The sequence below is a fragment of the Watersipora subatra genome, chromosome 1 (genome assembly GCF_963576615.1).
Source record: "Watersipora subatra chromosome 1, tzWatSuba1.1, whole genome shotgun sequence".
Taxonomy (NCBI): domain Eukaryota; kingdom Metazoa; phylum Bryozoa; class Gymnolaemata; order Cheilostomatida; family Watersiporidae; genus Watersipora; species Watersipora subatra.
The window spans coordinates 45941473-45963961 of NC_088708.1; the positions used below are offsets into that span (position 1 = coordinate 45941473).

Consider the following 22489-nt stretch of genomic DNA (forward strand, 5'->3'; position numbering starts at 1 on the left):
ATCAATGGATGTTGGCGGCTGCAAGTACATGCGGCTCAGTTGCTGCATACAATGAGGGTAAATGAAAATAAAAGACGCTGTCAAAAAAATAACGTTTGTTTAATATTTGGAGTTGTCGACAGTTTTTTGTAAAAGCGCCAAGAGTAAGCAACCTCTAAAAATACAAAAACATTTTTAATTGAAAGTTATTAACGCGATCATGTGATCTAAAAATGGCGACCCACACAGCTGCTTCCGCCTCAAAAAAGAATTGCTTGCTAGTGGTTTCAAGCGCTCCTCAAGGTGGGGAACGGTTTTAATAACAGTAATGCCAATGAAACTAGCATAGACTTTGATGTATTCTGGGTCACTCATTTGCTTATCAACCTGAACAGATGATCATCAATAAAGCTATTACTATACACTATTTTTTTTATTTTCGTTATTCTTGCTAATGGCTATCACTGTTGGCATGTGTGTTTTGGGAAGAATTATGTTATGCATAGCTAATCCAAATTTACATACAACAATAGTGTTGAATTTGCTTTGCCATCTTTGTCTATTTTGACTATGTTTAGTTTGCCAGTTAGCTTAGCTTGTGTGAACTAATTCGTTTATTACTGGTTCAAGAACTAGTGAAAGTGTTAAGCTAGTCTAAGCAATACTGATACTTACCAGTAAAACTTATTTTTTTATTTTATAATCTCAACAATTAAAATACACATTAACAAAATTCTAAACCGCTAATATTAATGACCAAAAGGTGAAATATCCAATAAAAGTTACGTCCTTGCTCGAACGGTCGTCCGTGTTCATTTGCTCGGCCCCGTACAGCTCTCGACAGTCAAAAAGGAAATTATGACAGTTCTTAGATATAGAGGCTCAGATGGTGGAGAGGGAGGCTTCATAGGAAGGTAAAAAAGGCTCTGCAGATGCAAGGGAAAAAGAGATTCAGCAGGCCCTCAGGAAAAAGGCCGAGTCATTGGAGCTGTGCTCTTTTCTCGATGTTTCTCTTAGCCTGCGAGAAGGTGCTTAGACACTCAGGTTCTGTTATTTGTGTTGTAGAGGATTGATATTTGAGTGGACTCGTCTTACGTACTTCATGTATTTCATGGGCGTTTACTGATTGGAAATGATGACTAACTCCAGTTATTTTGGTCGCGTCGGGTAAAGGTCTAATTTCTTTTGGTGGTTTTCTGGCAGGGCAATTGACTCACTTTCTGTGATGGATTCATTCCTCCCTAGTGGTTTTAATTTGCTTGTTGCTTTTCCAATTATTGGATCTTTTGAAGCTTTGGGCATCATGTTGTTAGTGTGTATCGGGTGTTTATCTTGTAGTCTGACTTCACTCCCTGTTTGTATCTTGTTTCGGTGATATTTTTATACAACACTGTGATTGTTCTAAATTATTAGCGAGCTCAAAGCAAAAATTTTTTGCACCATCAGCCACCATCACCAGGGAATTTATATTTGTCTAACAATCAATCTATTGTGAGTTGTCTATGAGAACTGACAGTATGACTGTAACTGTATGTCTTTTGAAATATCTCTATATGTTGCATTTATTGATATAATTTTAAAACATTGATTAGCAGCATTTGAATAAAAAATATAATAATAGCAATATAGTATTTGAGAATCTTTAGTCTACAGTAGCATTTGACTCCATGTTATACACAACATATCTGCGCCGTATTAAATGTTATTAGTACATGAGGTTCTGACATCTTGTATAATTGCGTTTGTATGAGATATGGATGCTAAACTGTATTGTAAGTGTTGGAAATTTATGGTGTGTAAATGAAAGAGAAAGCATTGCTCACACGTCGAGCTGCAGTTTATTTGTGAGAGAAACCAAGGAAGAAAGCAAAATGACATTCTAGCCCGTTAGTTTTTTAACATCCTATCTATCATATTTTGTAAAAAGTTGCAAGGTTGCAACATAATTTAAAATTACAGTTTTCATATTGATTGTGTGCATGGTCACTGCATTTGTTTACTTGGTTTCTAAACTACAATAAGTTGTACTTGTGTCTATATTGGCTCCTCTTTGTTCTGCTCATTCACTTATTTTTGTTTTTCTTATTCACTTAGGTTTTTGAACAATTAAATTCAATCAGTCCATCCATAAGAGGTACACATGTACTAAGCGACCAGGCAGCGCAAAGGGGTGAAAATGTTTTTGCATGTCACAAAAATAACAAATTACAATCAGAAATCTTGTTGAAACCTCGGAAAATAATGAAAAAGTAAAAATAAGAAATGAGCACCAAATAAGAGTGTAGGTCAAGGTCAAGTGTGCATCAAAGATAAGCCTGATATAGGTCAGTGAATAGGAGAGTATTTATGACTGCAGTGAGAACACTGTGTCATTTAATGAGCCAAACAAAGAGACTCGTTCAACTCATGCTGGTTATAAATTGGCTAAAACTCATTTTTTCTACGGGGAAAACTCAAACATGACAAGTGAACTATCGTCTTATGTCATCTCATGAGAAAAGACCTTTGGTTAATAGAAGCTATAATTCCATTTAATAACCTGTTATAATCGTGGTTCTGCTAGTTGATCTGAATTGAATTGAAGGGTTGATACGTCAATGAGAGGCTTACTATGGTCTAGTTATTGTTGAAAGATAGCGAGTGCTTGTGTTTTGTTGTGGCAGAGTCCATGATTTTACGTCCAACTGCTTGTTTCAGTTTGTAAATTTGAGCACCAAAATATCAATGCTGACAGTAATCTATCTTCTAATAATAACTCTAATCGAACAGATGCGGGAATAGGGTTGTTTGATTGTTTAGGCAAAAGAAAAAACCATATATCTTGGCATTGTTTTGGCCAGTTCTTAAGCTAACCCACTTGGTCATATTCTATCCGTTTGTATAACAAAAGTTCAAGTAAACAACTAATGCTTGTATGGCTACTGACAGTATCATGCATATCATTATACCATTTGCTTTATCTAAGTTTATATCACCTGGTATAGTCTTGCAGCTTGCTGAGCACTCGTATAGGTTTTAGCATTTCTAAGTTTGATCAGGACTGCTTTTAGGTGTGTCATCACAATCATTTGTACAAACCTACACAATCCTACATCAAGCTCAACTTCAGATCCAACTGGCTTCTCCAGGAGTAAGTGTCAGGTTTTTTCAATATTTTTTAGCTCCCTTCAGAGAAAATCGGCAACTTGTACTTTTTTGATCTTTTCTAGTAATTACCTTGATATGACCTTGATATAGATGATAGCGTTATACGCATAAAAGTTGAGGATTTGAATGTCTGAACTGATAATTTAATAGTGGTAATTGTTTTATGTCATTTCTACCCGTGTGATAGCGTTGAAGAAAGTATGTGGACCTGATTTTACTAACTGTCATATACCGATTGTAGGGTGCAGATTCAGAGCTTGTCAACCAAGATGATGCAACACGCAAGTGGATCGCCGATTTCAAAAGCAAATCATATTCTCATCCAATAGCCTTAGAGAGTGTCGACGGTAAATTATTCTAATGCTTAATAGTGTGACAAATCTTACAAAACCTTGCAGAATTTTTAGCATTTAATTTTTTGCATCAATTTTACTAAAAATGTGGAAATACAGTTGTCTACTCAATATGTAAATGCTTGGAGACATGATTAGGTTTGTGAGAGATTACAACAGGTTTTTGTAAGCAATTGAGCATATTGTAAAAAATAGCTTCAACTCAACCATTTCTGTTGGCGGGACAAATCAGTTGCCATTAAAAATGATGGAAGTTGAACTCCATGAAGAATATTGCAAAAAATCTTGTGAATTTTTTAAGCACAAATTGAGTTGCACAAAAAATATAAGAGCAAATTATGGTTCATTTTTAGTATATTTACCGTATATCCTCACATATAAGCCGACCCTGGAAAATGGCCCAAAAATCAATGAATTTATAAGAACTCGCATATGAGCCAACCCTATAAATCATAACACAGCATACGTATCTATCAGAGCAAAAGGTTGCAGCATTGGAGCGGCTTTTGCAAGTTTAGTACAAAACGTTTCTGATTGGTGAGCAGTTGTATAATTAGCGTATCGTGTCTGCTCAATTGAAAAGTGTTGAGCCAATGGAAAACATTTTTGCATCTCACATTAACCTTAGTTTCGCTTTTCAAGAGCACATTATATCGTTGTTCATGATGCTCAGATGCATTACAGCTACGTTGGTTTTACAAATTGTAGATCAATGAACTTCTGATGATTATCTATTGGGCAATAGTAGTGACAGTGAATATTTATTTTAACAATAATAATAATGCAGTAAGCTATAGTAATAGTGGTAAATCGTCTGACTTCATTCATCATGTGACGTAGTATGAAGAGGACAAAAAAGTGTCTAAACTGATTCTGCAGCACTTGTGGCCTTTTTATGGCATCAAATGATGTAGAATTTTATGCTAACTAATTTGGTGAAATGTTATGACAACTTATATTTAGTTTACCGAATACTTGTATTATAGTAGTAACCATTAATGTTGTTTTATTTTTATTAATAAAGTTGAGTTTATAGTGTTGTTAATAAAGGTTTGAGTTTTAGTTGTTAAAATTAAGTTAGCATGACATGCTAACGAAATAACATCGTCATGTCATTTCCTTTGCTTTCATTCAGAATTATGCGCGTATAAACTGGACCCCTTAATTTTTGTAAAAATAATTTTGCGTTCTAGAATCAGCTCATATGCGGGAATATACAGTATGTCTCTAGTATGAGGGACTTATCATATAGTAAAGTATATGTAATATAGTATAGTATATATCATATAGTATAGTATATGTCATATAGTAATGTATATATCATATAGTATAGTACATATCATATAGTATATATCATATAGTATGGTATATATCATATAGTATATATCATTTAGTATAGTATATATCATATAGTATGGTATATATCATGTAGTATATATCATATAGTATAGTATATAATTATCATATAATATAGTATATATCATATAGTACATATCATATAGTATATATCATATAGTATATATCATATAGTAAAGTATATATCATATAGTAAAGTATATATCATATAGTATAGTATATATCATATAGTATATATCATATAGTATAGTATATATCATATAGTATATATCATATAGTATAGTATATATCGTATAGTATATATCATATTTAACAGTATTCAAATCGTTACTAGCAAATGTTTTCTTATAACAAGTTTAGATTTGAAAAGCCTTCGAGGATAGAGACCATGGCTTAGGTTACACCATGATCCACATGAACAGAAGTGAAGCTGGCATACACTGTTATCTCAAGGATTAAGAACTAGCTTGGTGGAGGGCGTTCCTTTCAATAATAACTTGTCTGGTTTAGTCTGTAATTTCCGGAAATAAACATTCAGAACGATTGGTTGTTGTTAGTCATCACCATTCAGACTGGTTTGTTCCCTTTTAGCTAGTCGATACTCAGCTGTTGTCATTCCCCATGCTCCTGGTGCTATTTTTGACCTGGCCAAGCACAAAAGTATGGCTGAGATTTTATCGAGCTTCATCAAAGAAGACAGTGAGTGTTATAGCTAGTGTTATAGCTAGTATTATAGCTAGTGTTATAGCTAGGGTTATAGGTAGTGTTATAGGTAGTGTTATAGGTAGTGTTATAGCTAGTGTTATAGCTAGTGTTACAGGTAGTGTTATAGCTAGTGTTATAGCTAGTGTTATAGCTAGTGTTATAGTTAGTGTTATAGTTAGTGTTAGCTGCTCGTCTAAGACTAAACTGTCTGCTTACAGTTTAACATTTGAGTTGTAAGCAAGGCATATTTATTATATACGTACATATATGAATTAATTCACACAGAGACCTGCTTCGTGTGTTAGAATCATTGTACGTTGGATCAAGTATTCCAATATAAATCCACTGTAATTTGTTTAGTTTGTTTCACATCCTTAAAACTTGTGATAACGTTTAATAAATGCTGTGGAGATATTACACATAATAATTTAACAAATATTTAAATTTATATATATGAATATTTGTATATATAAATGTACCACAATTGCCGAGAATTTGATCTTGGAACCCCCAGTTCTGGAGGCCTCAAGCTTATCCATTAGACTACATCGTTCAACTGAACATAGCGATCAATAATCATGAAGATCGGTTAAAGATTACGTCGGTTAAAATACGCATAACGACGTTGTGTCATGCGTACCGATTACCAGCTAACCTCACTAGGTGAATGACCGGCATTGCACAGGTCATAAAAATTGCTAACAAACAGTTACAGGTAATGTAGTGTAAAGGTAATGTAGAAGGTAAGGTAATGTTTATGAGCTGTTTTTTATTACCCACGCAACGCAGGGCATTCAGCGTAGTTTATATATTTGTTTCTATATATAGAAAAGCTGTAAAAGTACAATAATAAAGTAATAATCAGTAAAACAAGTATTTAATGTTACTTTAGTTGCTGGTGATGTAAGAGATGGTAGTACGGAGGTAGAGGTGCTGTTAGAGACCCACAGAACAACTATAACTTCTACTAGTTTAAACTTACCTTAACTTATTTATCGTTTTTATATTCTATTTTAGAAGTTCTTTTTAATCCTTTCCTTAGCCTTTTTACTTTCTCTTACTAAACTGTAATGCCTCGGGACACTTCGAAGGTCAGTTATCGGAAATTACTAAATTTATTTCAGAAGCTAAAAATGAGCTCTACTGCCCCTTGGCAATAATTCTCATCTATGGCATGCAGTAGGTGATATTTCATGGCTATAGTTTTCTAAGTTTACCGATTTATCATATGCTTTTTAGAACATTTGGGAGTAGTTGTTCAGTACCATATAAGATCGACATAATTAATAATTATATTATCTTTTATTCTAATCATCTACGGAAAGATCACAGAACATTCAAAGCATGTTGTATTGTAGTTGAGTGCTTATCCAAACCCTTATTATCAAAATCATTCTCATTATACATCTGGCCCGATACATATCTCAAATTTCTTTTTAAAGTCTGTGTTTGCATGTACAGAGTATTGTTTCAGTGTTACACTCTTACCTACATGTTATATACATGTATATAGTTTATATTCCAGAGCTTATCTGTGCTATTGGGCAGGGCTGTGCCGCCCTTTGCAGTGCAAGAAGTGCTCAACAGGCTTGGCAGTTTAAGAATAGATGTATTACCTCGGTGAGTGAATCTCCATATTGGTGTTCTAATGCATGTTTTATTATCATTCAGTGTGTACAAATACTCGAGAGGAACTTCTAACCAGCACTTATGCGGCTACACTTCTTCTGTGTTTGCTACGTGCTTTTGTTTATTTCTGCACACATAACTATGGACTTCACCTATGCTGCTTGTCACCTTCTAGATGTCTGTTTATGAGTTAGCAAGGCAGGAAGACTTCTCAAGTATGCCACTGATTGTGGAAGATTTTGCCAAGGACAATGGCGCCATCCATTCTGGTAGGTTAATTCTTCACTACCATATATTTTTTGATTTTTAGTTTGTTTCGCCCATTTATTATTTCTACTACTGCTCCTGGGTTTTTACTTAGTCGCTGCCGCTGACGGGCTCCATGTGTGTATAGACGGGAATATTATCACTGGACAGAATGAGTATTCTACTTTAACTGCAGTACAGAACCTTGTATTATTGGTCAATCAAACCAGGTGAGTAGTATATTGATCAGCAGCATATACCATAATTTTCGGACTATAAACCGCACCCCTATATAAGCCGCATCTGCTTTATTTTCCAAAAAACGATAATAAAACAATATATAGGCCGCACAACTCAGGATGGTGCTTTTTAACCCTGCAGCAACTTTGCTGTTTAAAATGGAATATTGCCTAATGGCACTGTTTCGTATTAACCGATGCTTTTTAACCTAGTGCCTAGCGGAACAGTATTGTGAGGCATTGTTTCGTATTTTCTTTCATTGCTAAATTATGGTTAATGTGCCCTAGCGGTCAAAGCGTTGATTAATACGAAACAGTGCCTAACGGCACTGTTTCGTATTAACTGACGCTTTTTAACCTAGTGACTAATGGAACAGTATCGTTAGGAATTGTTTCATATTTTCTTTCATCGCTTAAGGCGCACTTACCGTAGATTATGGTTAATGCGCCCTAACGGTCAAAGAAAAAGCAACAGAATAGCTGCATCCTTATATAAGCCGCATGGCTCAAATCATCAGAAAAAGTAGCAGCTAATAGTCCGAAAAGTGCGGTATATAACATGCTGGTCATATGAAACACTTAGCCGGTTAGTTGTCAGGCATCATGTATGGTGTATGTATCAACGGTTAGACTATAAAAACCTTGCAGTGCTGACCTTTTTAGTCTACATTGAAACCATTCAAGCTTCAAGTTCTGAGGTTTATATACGTAGCAGTTTCCAAATCTTAACTTTCATTTTTTGCAGCACTGCAATATTGCTGCCTCTTGTGAGGTCGGATATTTAGTAATAAGTCCGTGATTTAATTCCTAAAAAAATACATTTTAGTCTGAGCATCACGTAACAATGCAATATGTGATATAACAATTTGCAGGAGCCGTGGAGCTGTGAACAGTAGATGACGTACAGTAACAGGTGATAGTGCCTACAGATAGAGAAAATGGCATGGCTGTGGCTGGATAACTGCTGTGCTCCAAAACGCTGCACAACACACTGATTAATGCAATATAAATAAAGCAATTGTATATGTAAATGTTGTATTAATCTAGTTCCAAATCTCTCTCTGTGATGTCATCGAGGTCGACAGGTCCTACTATCCTTGAAGCATCAAGTATCGTTGAGGAGGACGAAGAGAGTTCATGAGTATGAGTTTGTTCCTGCAATACAAATTTTTCTAATAATTTCTTTGTTTTTCTTGATGTTTTAGTTGGAACGCGTTCAGAGATTCGCGGTGGTTCACCAATCTCTGTGTTCAAACTTGGCTGATGATCGATTTTTTTGGTTTTATGTGAAACCATAATAGGTTCCACTAGACGTCCCCTCTTCCCACGCAGGTCGCTGTTGCTTGCTTTAACACCACTTGATTCAGAATTTGCACCTCGGGCAAAACTAATTTTCGCTTCCCTTGTTGTTTCACTGTTCTTAATAACCTCAGCATTATCAAATTTGGGTGCCGAGGTCTGACTGCAGTCATTACTTCCGACTAGAACTGCTGTGTGAGTAGTTGCCTCTAACGGGATGTCCAAATCAGACAATGTTTGACCTGTACTTGCAGAATCTCTAGCCACATTTCCTTTTGTCCTTTCTTTGATATTTGTGAGTTCACTTGAATCGGGCTGAAAGTACAACAAACACAATGTTTGCAAAAAACCCAGAAAAATTGACCAGGAAAAGTTAATAATCACCACTAAAGGAACTTGTCAATATCAGTCCACTATAAGTCAATGTTAGTTACTCCTTGTTTACATGTGGGAGTACACTCTTCTAAAAATAGTGCAAACTGGCATACGATTCTATTTGTTTGCACCAAATTATATTCATGGTTGGCAAATGCAATGAATTAATAGTTAGTAGTAAAACTAATGCTTATGGTATTCATTTTTGTTAACATCTAGAAGGTTAAATTACGGGAACAATTTTTATTGCAGAAGATAACATTACAGATTGTGGTTTTTATAATATTTTTGTGTATCTTCAACTAAATACCAGATTTTATCAACATTTTCAAGCTATGAAAATAGGTAGAATGTTTCGTGATCTTTGCTAAAAATATATCAACCGGAAGCAGCTGCAGCGCTATATAATTATATCAACATCGCTTGTTTTTTTAATGAGATTATCTAAAAATTGAATTGTTCGCTCAAAATCATTCATAAAAGCACAGCATGCGCTCATATTTAAACAGATGACTAACGAAAATAGCTAATTGTTATGGACAATTTTTCAAACTTCTTGCTTGTATGAAGGAAGAATTTCTTGCTAGCGTACTCCAAGAGACGAATGCACAAACCAATTAATATAATTTTATAACCGGTCAAAAGTCAATGTGGGATGTATGAACATGGCACAGACTTTTTCAGTATTTGTGGAATCTGCTTCGTACTTATGTCATAATTATTTGCCGTGTTGGTGACTAAATGGAGAAAATGGTTCAAGTGCTTCTGTCTGGCGTTCACACACGATTCTGTGTTCTGTGTTATGTTAAATGACAACGTTTTGTCACAGCTTGGAGCTTGCATTGCAGGTGGTTTTGTCTCAAAAAATGGTTTTCTTCTAACATCAAAATCATTGTTGAAAAACAAAATATGATATTGGTGAATAAATGGATATGATTTTAAAATTCTGTCAGTAACCTTTAATTCTTAGAAAATCTAAAATAGGTGTTAGGTAGCGCAATGATCAATAGATAGATTGAAAGATATAGATCAGAAACCTACAATAAAAAATGAACATGTTATTGGTTGATTGGCTTGACAAATCGCCAATCATACGGATCGCTTGTGATTATCGCTGCTGGAGTTGGTTGGCTATCAGAGATAATCAATTGTCTACTGAAACTAACCCCTGGCCTGGAAAGACACGGTTACACTACAATGATTCTTAACATTTTTTTTATAAGGAAAACTTACTTTTTAGAAGGCTGGGAAATATCATTCCTGTGTGAACGCTTTGTTGAAAACCACGGACACCAAGAACAAGCATTGACAAGAGCTTGGACTGATACATTAGCCTGACAGCGTCGCACAAGAAAGCCAATCACTGCAGTCAAAATATTAGTGAGCGCGCCACTTTCATTTATCAGACCACACAAATAGTTTTTCCATCTACATGACTCCTACTTAGTGGTTAACTGAAAACTACAGCCAATAGTTGCCAGAAATTGCATTAGATTTTTAGTAATAAAAAGATTTTTGAAAATTCCAAACTGCCAAACTCATCCGTGAAGTATTGCGAGCATGTTTACTAGCCTGTAACTTAGCATTTTACCTCATGCGTAAAATATCGGTTAATTACTGAAACGATATCAATAGTGTAAGTATATTTTAGGAGACAACGCATCGTTGGGCTAGCGCACACATACCATAGAGTTCTGGTGAGATCTCAACCTTTCTAATTCTCGATATCGCATTTCATCAAGATGTAGAGTTTTAAGTACCAAGTCAACTTGCAGCTCGTATTCCTGTTCTGCGTTGGGTGGAAATGCTGTGTGCAAGGCATTGATCTCTCCCAGAAGGGCGGCACCCTGTGAATAAATCAAACTTTATGATTTTGCCAAGTAGTGTATTCTAGGATAAACATGAAAAGCGACATTAATCAAGTCTTATTTGCTCTTATTTTCCTATGAACAATTTGCATTGAAGTAATTAATAGCAAACAGCTCAACTGTGAATGGATTGTTGTGAAAATCTTTTGCAAGCAGCTACTATTAACAGCCGATAGAGGAAAACAAAACATACAATGCTGTGAAAAGTAAAGGATAGGCATAGCCTGAGTACATAGATCAGCAAAATTAGTATTGATAATAAAAGTAATCTCACATGCTATCATTCATATCAGACTATTAACAAACTCTGAAGCTTCTGGCAACCATGATTTGCTGTCTCTGAACATTTAATCACATAAATTTCCTGTTGGACCTTTTCAGGTGAAACAATCTGGTTATACACATCTAAATTTTAGCTCGATACAAGAAAACTGATGTTTCGAATTAGTTAAATTTGAGTGATTGTAAATTAAAGACTGCTCAACAACATGGTGTTAGCAGATTATTTCACTGTACATAACACAAATGTGATTTAATCTCACACCAAGCACCTGCTGGTGTCAATCTCACTTATCCAAATCTAGAACATCTAGCACATAGTGTATTTAATTTAGCATGTAACTAGACAATTCATCACACTCTCTTCTGCGAGCAGACACCTGCTTGGATGACCCTACTGTGAGATGCCTGTATAGGTGACTATGAGATAACCAGTATAAGTGGCCGTACTGTCAGATAGCTGTATGGTTGACCCAACTGTCATGATATACTTGTATGGATGGCTGTATAGTCAAATACATGTACCTGCATAGATGACTCCATGATAATGATAGCGTTGATGGAGTCCTCGATAAGCACCCTCTCCCTGTACATGAGTCTAGCATGTGCTTGAGCTAGTCTGATGAGACTCTGTAGTAGCCTCATCGTTGTCCTAGCAGCATTTCTACTGTCTGCATTCCTCTGGGCCTTGTAGTACGCCTGCAACATTCTGCAAGGAAACATTTGATATATGAGCATGCAGGGCTAAATTACCTACACAAGATAACAATGTCTTGATAGTACAAAATTACAAGCACTGATTTCACCAGTTTCCTAGAGCTGATTGGATAAGCATTGCAATCGATAGGTTGAAGGTGTGAAAAGAATTGGCTGCCACTAGATACACACCGTCTCATACATTCCATAGCACATTGTATGGTCTTACTCTGCAACATAACTGTAATGACAACACCAAGACCTTGAAATAATTGACACTCATACCACACAGAGCTTTGTTTACTTGCTTTTAAATTTACAGAGAGAGAACAATAACTTGAAAAATACCAAAAAGCCCTGAAGAGATTCATTCTTTTTTTATGTGCCTTCAGCAACTTTCTAAGAAAAAGGTAAGAAATGCTTACAAGATACAAATTATTCTACTGTTTATTATCAATCATGCAACGAAACTGACATGTAATTACCATGTAGCTGAATCACATGCAGCACTTATGTAATCATGTGAAAACACTGACATATAGTTACTGTGTACCTAGTGGAATTATATCATGTACTCTTGTAATCAAGTGAACATACTGACATGTAATTACTGTTCAGCTAATTGAATCACATCTAGTGTTCTTGTGAAATCAATTATAGAAAGCATATAATGCGTGGTAGTGCTGCTTGCACGAGTGACTAATCAAAGATCTTTCTCTCCAATTTTTGATAGTACCTATAGATTTGCCTTCCCCATGTTAAAACAAAGTAGAATTCCATAACATATTTCATCCCTTTCAGTATCTGGTAGGCCAAATTAGTTTTAGACATGATGCTCAGCCTGTGTTCACCATTTAGGGTAAGCTCAAGCTCATCGAATACACATTTTCAGACAAAATGAAATAACTACACAGAAAATATGGCAGAGACAGCAAGCATCACACAGCCAATGTAAGGGTTCTAATGAATATTAAATTTTGGTATGCCTGCACATATCTCTGCACCAACAGTGCTAGCTTCCTTATGACATTGTCAAAATCTTTAAAAACTCTCTTATGAGATGCAGTTTTATTTTTCTGTTGACGAATTCGCTAAAACAAGAATTTGTTATCTTCAATAGCTTTGATATTTCCAACCTCATATTATGTTCAGACAATAACAATGACCTTTCTTTGAATATGTCAGGTTAGTTCATCGCTAATTTAAATATGAGACCATTGTATTAAATGTGCAATAAACTACTTCTGTAAGTGTTATTCTGTCCATGTTATTTTTGTACATCATTATTTCACTAAACACCAATGATATAATTATTAGAATTTATGTGCAACTATGTTGTGCTTTGATGGCTACCCAGATATTGCAAATTCATGTTTTTTAATAACTTTTTAATTCATTGAAGCCAATTAAATATTCAATACCTGACCTCCAAGTTGTAGTCCATATTCTGTGATCTAACAACTCTCATATATTTTTATTCTACAGACACTTTTGCATATACCAATTGAGTATTTAAAGCTAATGTTATACTCACATATGTTTAATCCTAACTGAATGTTGGCGTTGCACACATAATAAAAAATCAGCTTATAAACAGTGGCCTTTGGTAAAATTGACTAATTAGCTAATGGCAAAATTAGCTAATTTGGGTAACTTAAGCTAGTAATCATAAGCCTGTTTAAATATTTACTATAATAAGAGCTGAGAAGCCAGCATGCAATGGTTACGTGTGATGTTACGCATCATAATCTCTCCATCTAATCATAATCTAGTGATAATCTATTCCACTGTATGGCAACGTAGCCACCTGGCCTAGTGGTTTAGCACGACTGTTTGCAGACCTGCAAGTTCAGAAATCAGATCCAGTGCGAAGCGCATTTTTTATTTCGATAACTTCATCACTACTGGACACACACACAACAGACCAACAGACAAACACTGAGATTTATATATATATATAGACTAATGTTATGCTTGCCTATATTTAACACTAACATTATACTTACATATATTTAATACTAATGCTATACTTACATTTACCATGAAACCTCTATTTGAACACCATAGCGTTTTATTTTTGAACCCTTCCCCTATTAGGGGCGGTCAAATAGAGGTGGTGTTCAAATAGAGGCTGGTGTTGCAATTTTTAAATAGCTCGTCACAGAATTTTGAGAAGATAAGTATAACCCTTTTACGGGCGAAACAAATATCGCTTATATGTTGCACTCTCCCTCGTGCCGAGCAACATTAACCCTTTTGAATGCAGTAAATCGGCTAACTTAACTCTAACTTGACAAAAATCTCAAAATAAATATGCATTGGGAAGCTGAGAAATATCTCTACTAGCTGATATTTATTGCTTATAATTAACCTGTGATATAATTATAGCCTTTGCCCTGATTTACAATTTGTTGAAACTTTCAATTTTTTATTTCATTCTAAATTTGAAGGCATATTTTTATTTTGTATTTATATTTGACAATGCTGCATAAAAGCTCATTGCACTCATTTATATGCTTGCTAAAGTTTGCAGCCAAAACTGACTTTTTATGTGCAATAGAAAAGGAGTGTGGAAGCATTGTAAGCCGCTGTTAAGATAACCGCAAGGATGCTATTCATGTAATTTACATATATAAATCTCAGTTTGTGTGTCTGTGATTTTGTGAATCGATATGTCTACCCATAGCTATTAAAACCTTGGAATGAAAATATCCCTCCGTGCTGGATTTGATCCACAAAGATTGCAACCACAAGTTTCTAACCACGCATTTAACCACTGAGCTACACAGTCCTTAGAATTTAATCGCTCTAATTATATACCATACACCCTTTTCTCGATTGCACACGCTAAATGACGTATTAATTGATACATGGCGGCCACTGGTTACGATGCCCCTGTTATACAAAATATTTTTTTAAGTAAGTAATAAAACTTTAGTTGAAAGTTCACTAAAATGCGCACTAAAACTTTTTTCAAGTATGCTTTTAGTAAACTAAATTCATTTAAATTAATATTAAATTAGATTCAGCGTTTATATTACACATCTGTCTCAAAGTAAGAACTCTGCAAGTATTACTTTGTAATATTACATTTTTTTGCAGATCATAACACACACAAAATACACTAAAGTTATATGGATAACTATAGTTACTAAGGATAACATACTGTTTTGTTACTATTTTTTAATGATGATGATTTTGATGATTTTTACCAGGAAGTGATGCATTAGATAATTACTATGGGTTTCTATACCACTGTATACATCTATAGGATATTTTCGCTTTATGATGCCAACACTGAAATGAACTAAAATCATATAATGGTATACCAAATAATTTTTTATTGTAATCGTAACATAACCACTACATCTAGCCATCACTTGCTAATGATTTTACATTCTCATTTAAACACTTTTATAGTTGTCTTAATTTTTTTCTCAATTTATTTAAACTGCGCAAAACCCTTTTCTCATGATATGAAGTTTAAAAACTATCATGGTAAATTTTGTATATGTTAAATAAAAACAAATTTTCTGTCCAAAGACTTTTTTATTACCCAGACAAAGCCGGGCATTCATCTTGTATGCTATAACGCTGCAAATTTATAAGTTATATAATAACAATCTATCAAATGCTACTAATATATATTCAAGAACTAGTGACATAAACAAACCACACTTCTAATACATGCAAAAACAAAAGTCAATATTAAAGCCCAAACAAATTTTTGACAGAGCAAAACTTTTATGCATGCATCTCAAAAAATGATGAACTTTAAGCCCAACTTTTAGTCTAAAACTAGTCGTTCATGTACCATTGTATATGTAAACCATTCTTCACATACATCAAAGTATCAATACAGCATTACATAAGGAACTGCTATTAGCCTGATATAGTTATAAATTATTTCTATGGTGTTTCTTTTAAAGTTTTAACAAAAAAATAAAAACCTTTCAAGTTTTTAACGGACTTCGGTATGAACAGAATTAATTGTTATTGATGTGACCAAGTCATTATTAGTATGATTTGGTCGGCACTTTTCTACTGATCACTTGCTATTATGGGTTCGTAAAGGTCAAAGAATGTCAAAGTGCTGGGCAAATGGAGGTGGCATTCAATTAAAGGGTAGTGCTCTATTTTTCAACCCTTCATCTATTATGTGGTGGTCAAATGAAGGTGGCGTTCAAATAAAGGTGGCATTCAAATAAAGGTGGCGTTCAATTAGAGGTTTTACGGTATATTTAAACCTAATGTTATACTTACATATATTTAATACTAACGTTATACTTACATATATTTATCACTAATGTTATATTACATATATTTAACACGAATGTTATACTCACATAGATGCATCAGTAGTCATTTTTGGTTTTAAACATTTCACATGGCTGATGTATGCTTGTATCTTCTGTAAAGTCCAGAGATCTTTTGGAACTTTTCCTTCTAACAGAGAAAACATAAACTTTAGAAAACTCGTCTAGTAATAATCGGTCAAATTAGCCTCAGGCCCCGATAATAAACAACACTTACCTAATGGATGGGTGCCAAGCAACACATAATCAGAGACAATCTTATCCCACTGGTCATTCTGGTTGTCAAGCAGTAACAGGACAATGTCAAATCTGCTAAGAAGAGGACTAGCTAAGGCTATGTTTAGACTGATATCCTGAGAAACGTCATATTTTCCTTTAGGGTTAGTAGCAGCGAGGATGGAACATCTTGTATTCAGCTTGCATACCATTCCAGCCTACAAAACCGAGCATAACTGCATGTAGTTAACTGCACACCAGCTTAGGAGAACAGTGACTTATGTGCCCTATCATAATGGCGCAAGCCAAGCAGAATTTTTTTTATCTCATATTTTTACAATAGAAATAATCTGTTGAAACATTAAAAGGCAAAAAATTAAACAAGGTCAATAAGGTAATGCTACACTCAATGTTTGCTTGAAGTGGAAAGTGGCAGAACTGTCTTTTTTCATGTTTATACATTGCATTGGATTGGCTACTGGACAGCCAGTACAGACGAATACAGAAAACTTTCAGATTTGTAAACCTAACTCGGCCAGAATTGTTATGAGAGTCACAAGAGTGCATCAATTAGATTTCACAAGCAGCCAAGAAAATAAAGTTGAAGTAAAAATGGTTTCGACAGCAGCCAATGAGAAGAGTTGTATCATAAATGTAAAATTGTAATTTTACAGAAAACTTGGTAATAGGGAAGCAATGCAAGAATAGAATAAACGTCTACATAAGTAATACGTAATTGACAAGATATCTCCAGCTCTAATGTGGCTTGAATCTGAATAGCGTCAGAATTATATAGCAATAACACTGGTCAACAACAAATTTGTTGCTTACGTTTTTTCAGCTGATTTAGGATGAATCTGATATGCTGAATCCAGAAATTGCATTGGTTTTGCTTAGTCAGGTCAAGTTTTGAGATCTGACCCCCATGTAATTTTTACATTTTTGTGCACATGTACAGATATGTGGAGCATTTTAGAAGAAATTGGTGGAGGTAAAATACCATGTGGAATATATTTGAAAACCTCAACGGAAGAATGATCGATGTCACAGCTGTTCAAAATTGAGATATAGCCATTTTAAAGTTTACAAACTTTTTTTGGAAAGAATTACAACTTATATCATATAAACCTTTTAGCTGGTGGTCAATAAGGATATTGCCTGGGAATGTGATCAACAAAGAAGCGGTAGACATAATTTGGGGTGGCACAACATGGCCTAAGTTAAAACCCCTACACGGACATTGATCGATTTACTTTGGAAATCATTGACAGCTCTCTACGCATTATGTTTTATTAGGTGATAATGTTACAATGCTATAATATTCCAATTTTAAATGCTATATTGCTGTAAAATATGGGGTTTCTACCATCCAAATTTCACCCAAACAAAAATGAACATGTCACAATACTACAACAACTTTTTTAATGTGTCCTAGAAAAACTGCAATATTTTGTTGTGCATTACACTACACGCTTTTGCACAGTTCTATTTTGCTTATTGGTACACTTCGCATATTTCCATTCACTCCCACTGCCTCTGTCCATTGTATCAAGTTATTAACCCTTTCACTGCCATCCATGTACAAATTTAGCTATCGTCCTACTGCCAGCCATTTTTTTGAAAATTGCAAATGTTGCTTCATGATATGTATACAAATTTTTTCAACTTGAACCTTTATCTAGAACGCTTTTGTTATATTTTATTTTTGCACACTTGTTAACAAATAGTGCAATGAAAAAAATTCAATGTATCTACACTTTGCGCATTTTCAAAGCTATGTGAAGCTACGATCGCCACGAAGCTAAAGCGATACTCAACAATGTTCTTTATTCTTACACAACTATTAATATCACCACCATTAAAGTCAGTGCTGCTTCTTGAATTGTCTGTGTAATCACGAAAATCTGAATCTGAACTAGCAATGTCATCAACATACGTGATTATTGGTTTGCTAACATGGGCGGCACTTACAAAAGCTTACACAAAAAATGTTCGTTTTCAGGTTGGAAATTCTCAGACAAAAATTTGAAATTGCTTTATTGTTTTAGGGTTATCATTGTTCATGGTTCATTGTTTTATTTTATAGATATATCTGACATAATCAGCATAAGCAATTCTCTGTTTTCTAACTCGAGAGGTACTTAAGAAAGCCATAATAACACTAAATAGTTCGAGCGCCCCAAAGAAAAAACGATCGTTATACATTGGAAATTCCCAAACAAGTGTGTGTTGCTATGCTTGTTATCATGGCAACATGCTCATTGAGGCTTTTGCTTTTCGTGTGTATTCTCATCTTTTGTGTAATTTAATTGATGACTTTTTGTTCCTATTGTTGCTTTGCAGGTGAACAAGATGGCATTCAGAAGATCATGCAGAAATAAAGTCGATGTGTTCTGCTATATATGTGGAAACTATACCATTGCTCCTAATAGGAAACCATATCATATCACATCATACAGTAAGGCATGCTTATTGCTTACCATGCTTATTTTGGTATTAAATCTGGTGATGAGGATAAAGTTTGGGTGTCGCGCATGGTGTGCAAGGGATGTACTACGACTCTGCGTGGGTAGACAAATGGCAAGAATCTGAACTTTAGAACTCCCGTTGTTTGTTGGGAGCCAACAAACCCCGTCACTGACTGCTACTTCTACGCTGTTGATTTTATTGGGATTAACTGAAAGAACTGGGAAAGAACTCAAAAACTCAATGAACGAAGTGGAACTGGAAGTGTGGAAGGCATTTGTTCTGGTAATGAAGAACTTTCATGGCAACAGTAAGGTGAGAAATTACGCAGAATTTGTCCACACTATACTAACTGCTTTCAGAAACTGGACTGCAACATGAGCATCAAGATGTACTACCTATTTTCACATATGAACAGATTTTCGAGAACCTAGATTCAACGAGTGATGAGAGGGCGGGAGGAGAGATTCCATTGGGGCATAAACGAAATGGAGACCAGGTATCAGGGTCACTGGAGCGCAGTCATGATGACTGTTGGATTTTGAAGAAAGACCTCCTTGCAACTAAGCATTCCAGTAGTTAAAAGAAATGGAAGTCGAAACCCTAAAGTGTGAACGATGGTGTCGCGACATGTAATTTACATTTACTTACATTTTTCAATGTCCACATTCAGTTTACAGTAATTGATGTTTCCATCGGGAAATTGTTGAACAAACTATTTTCTTAAAAAGTATCACAAAAATGCAATCAATTTTGTCACACGGTCCGATTTTGTTCAAATCAAGTTATATATATATATACAATTAGCTGAATGCCTGGCATTGCAAGAACACAATTAACCAATGAATTTAAGTAATTTAGGTAAGTACTTAGTTACTTCGCTAGTAACTTGAGCTAATTCAAATCTTTACTATAATAAGAGCCGTGATTATAATTGTGCATATAATTGTTACGTTATGCGTAATTTTCTCTCATGCACCCATGAACTTGAAGCATGCTAGTAGTAACCAATAGTATTTTGCCAAGCATTTTAACTGATGTAATGAGTATGACCACAATTATTCCATCGTACAGCAATGTAGCTGCTTGGCTTAGTGGATATAATGCCTGCCTACAGAGCTGGAAATACCTAGTTCAAACGCCAACATGAAAACTGGTCTTTATAACAACTGGCCTACATGACAACTGGTCTTTATAACAACTGGCCTACATGACAATTGGTCTTTATGACAACTGGCCAACATGAAACTAGTCTTTATAACAACTGGCCTACATGACAATTGGTCTTTATAACAACTGGCCTACATGACAATTGGTCTTTATGACAACTGGCCAACATGAAACTAATCTTTATAACAACTGGCCTACATGACGACTGGTCTTTATAACAACTGGCCTACATGACAATTGGTCTTTATAACAACTGGCCAACACGAAACTAGTCTACATCACAAATGGCCTACATAAAAACTGGTCTTTATAGCAACTGGCCTACATGACAATTTGTCTTTATGACAACTGGCCTATTTAAAGTTCACCAGTATAATAACCCACCTACATGAAAGCCGGTCTTTATAACAACTGGCTTATATAATGTTCACCATTATAATAGCATTCCTATGTGAAAACTGGCTGTTATAACAACTGGCCTACATGACAACTGGTCTTTATAACAACTGACCTATATGTTCACCACTGTAATGGCTTACCTACATGAAAATTTGCCTACACATCAACTTGTCTTCAGAGCAACTCCTATTTATTATGCCTTGTCTACATAATAGTCTTCAGAACAAATCACTTAATAGACAACCTAGTAAACAACTTACCTACAAAAAATGACCTGTATCCGATTCAGTGTTTTATTCTATGCTTCCAATTCTTTAGGACTGATTCGAGCAGGACACATAAGCAGGACATACCTTGGCTACACTGATCGTCTGCTGCTCCATCGCCTCATGAATACTGGTTTTATCATGCTCTTTAATACTATTAAACTCATCTATGCAACAGACTCCTCCGTCAGCCAGCACAAGAGCACCTGCCTCAAGTAGCCACTCGCCTATCAACACCAAAGGTTCAACCTTGCAAACCTATCTATGACTCTTGGAGTCACAGTATCCCCAGAACTCAAGTGTTAGACAATAAAATCGCAGAGACAGCTGAGAAAGGTACCTGAGTCACGCATCGCCGTCACCGTGAGTCCCGCCGAGGTGCTGCCAATTCCTGTAGTGAACACTGACCTAGGAATGATCTTGTGGGCATACTTCAGGAACTGTGACTTGCCGGTGCCCAAAAACAAAATAGAGAAGTTGAAACGAGAAAAAGTTGAGCTGCTATAAACTTTTTTTTAGGTCAACTCGCGGGTAATCTGAATAATATTTTCTAAAATGGCATCTGAGACTCACCAGGGTCACCAACCAGCAGTAGGTGTATCTCCCCACGGACCTGTGTACCGCTATCATCCGATCTCTGCAGCCCTCCAATCATTGCGAGGCAGACTGACAGCTTCACAGCGTAAAGACCATAGACTTGAGGACATATACTGGCTAGTATTTTATTGCGAGCTGATAAGACACGTCCCGAATGTTCTTCCCAGAATGCATCAAACTCTTTTACCATCTCATCAGTTAACAACCTCTTAGAAGACTGCTCATTAATAACTTGCACGTAATTGGCTCGCATCACTAACTCAATGTCACATCTGTCCTGATTTGACAGCCTTTTCCACCTCTGTTCAAGAATTCCTATATATAAAAACCCGCGAGTTAAATCGGGCACAAAACTAGCTACAGGAATCAGTTTTCATGGTTAATGGGGACCAGCATCCCAACGATAAGTGAAAATAAGTGAAATGAAGCATCATTTTTAAAATATGTGTTTATGTATGAGTCAAAATTTTAACACCAGAACACTTGGACTGCTTTTTAAACATATGTATACATACCGTACAACCTTTAAATGAACGCCATGTCGCTTTTTTCCACCCTTCCTCTCTAGTGGTGGTCAATCCGAAGTGGCGTTCTAATAGAGGCTGGCGTTGTATTTTTCAAATGGCTCGTCATAATTTTGGGATAGGAATGGGATGGGAATAATACATTGGGATGGGAGTATAATGGGATATGATGGGATACATAATTGGGATGGGAATATACATTTAGCCCTTTTATGGACGAAGCGCATATGGGCAAAGCAAATGTCGCCTTTATTTTGCCCTCTTTTTCCAGTAAAGCGATATTAAATCTTTTGGATGCAATAAATCTGCTAACTTACCTCTAACTTGTCAAAGATTTCTAAATATAATATGCATTGGGAAACCG

At 35.3% G+C, this 22489-nt stretch overlaps 2 protein-coding genes across 2 annotated transcripts in view; one reads left to right on the plus strand and one right to left on the minus strand.

Moving 5' to 3' along the window:
• Nucleotides 1-212: 212 nt before the first annotated feature.
• Nucleotides 213-8696, plus strand: LOC137385789 (glutamine amidotransferase-like class 1 domain-containing protein 1). The gene is made up of 8 exons (XM_068072350.1): nt 213-282; nt 3030-3109; nt 3368-3473; nt 5427-5534; nt 7066-7160; nt 7345-7438; nt 7531-7645; nt 8527-8696. Exons 1-8 carry the CDS (start codon nt 213-215, stop codon nt 8552-8554), a joined length of 696 nt encoding a protein of 231 aa, XP_067928451.1. The 3' UTR covers nt 8555-8696.
• LOC137385787 (DNA helicase MCM9-like) overlaps nt 8562-22489 on the minus strand; it is a 31519-nt gene continuing 17591 nt past the window's right edge. Inside the window, exons 9-16 of the mRNA XM_068072349.1 lie at nt 21580-21916; nt 21345-21463; nt 21092-21231; nt 16705-16921; nt 16518-16617; nt 12001-12184; nt 11014-11175; nt 8562-9268 (exon numbers count right to left, since the gene is read on the minus strand). Of these exons, the coding sequence (XP_067928450.1) occupies nt 8693-9268; nt 11014-11175; nt 12001-12184; nt 16518-16617; nt 16705-16921; nt 21092-21231; nt 21345-21463; nt 21580-21916 (1835 nt within the window). The 3' untranslated portion in view covers nt 8562-8692. The remainder of the gene's footprint in view (nt 9269-11013; nt 11176-12000; nt 12185-16517; nt 16618-16704; nt 16922-21091; nt 21232-21344; nt 21464-21579; nt 21917-22489) is intronic.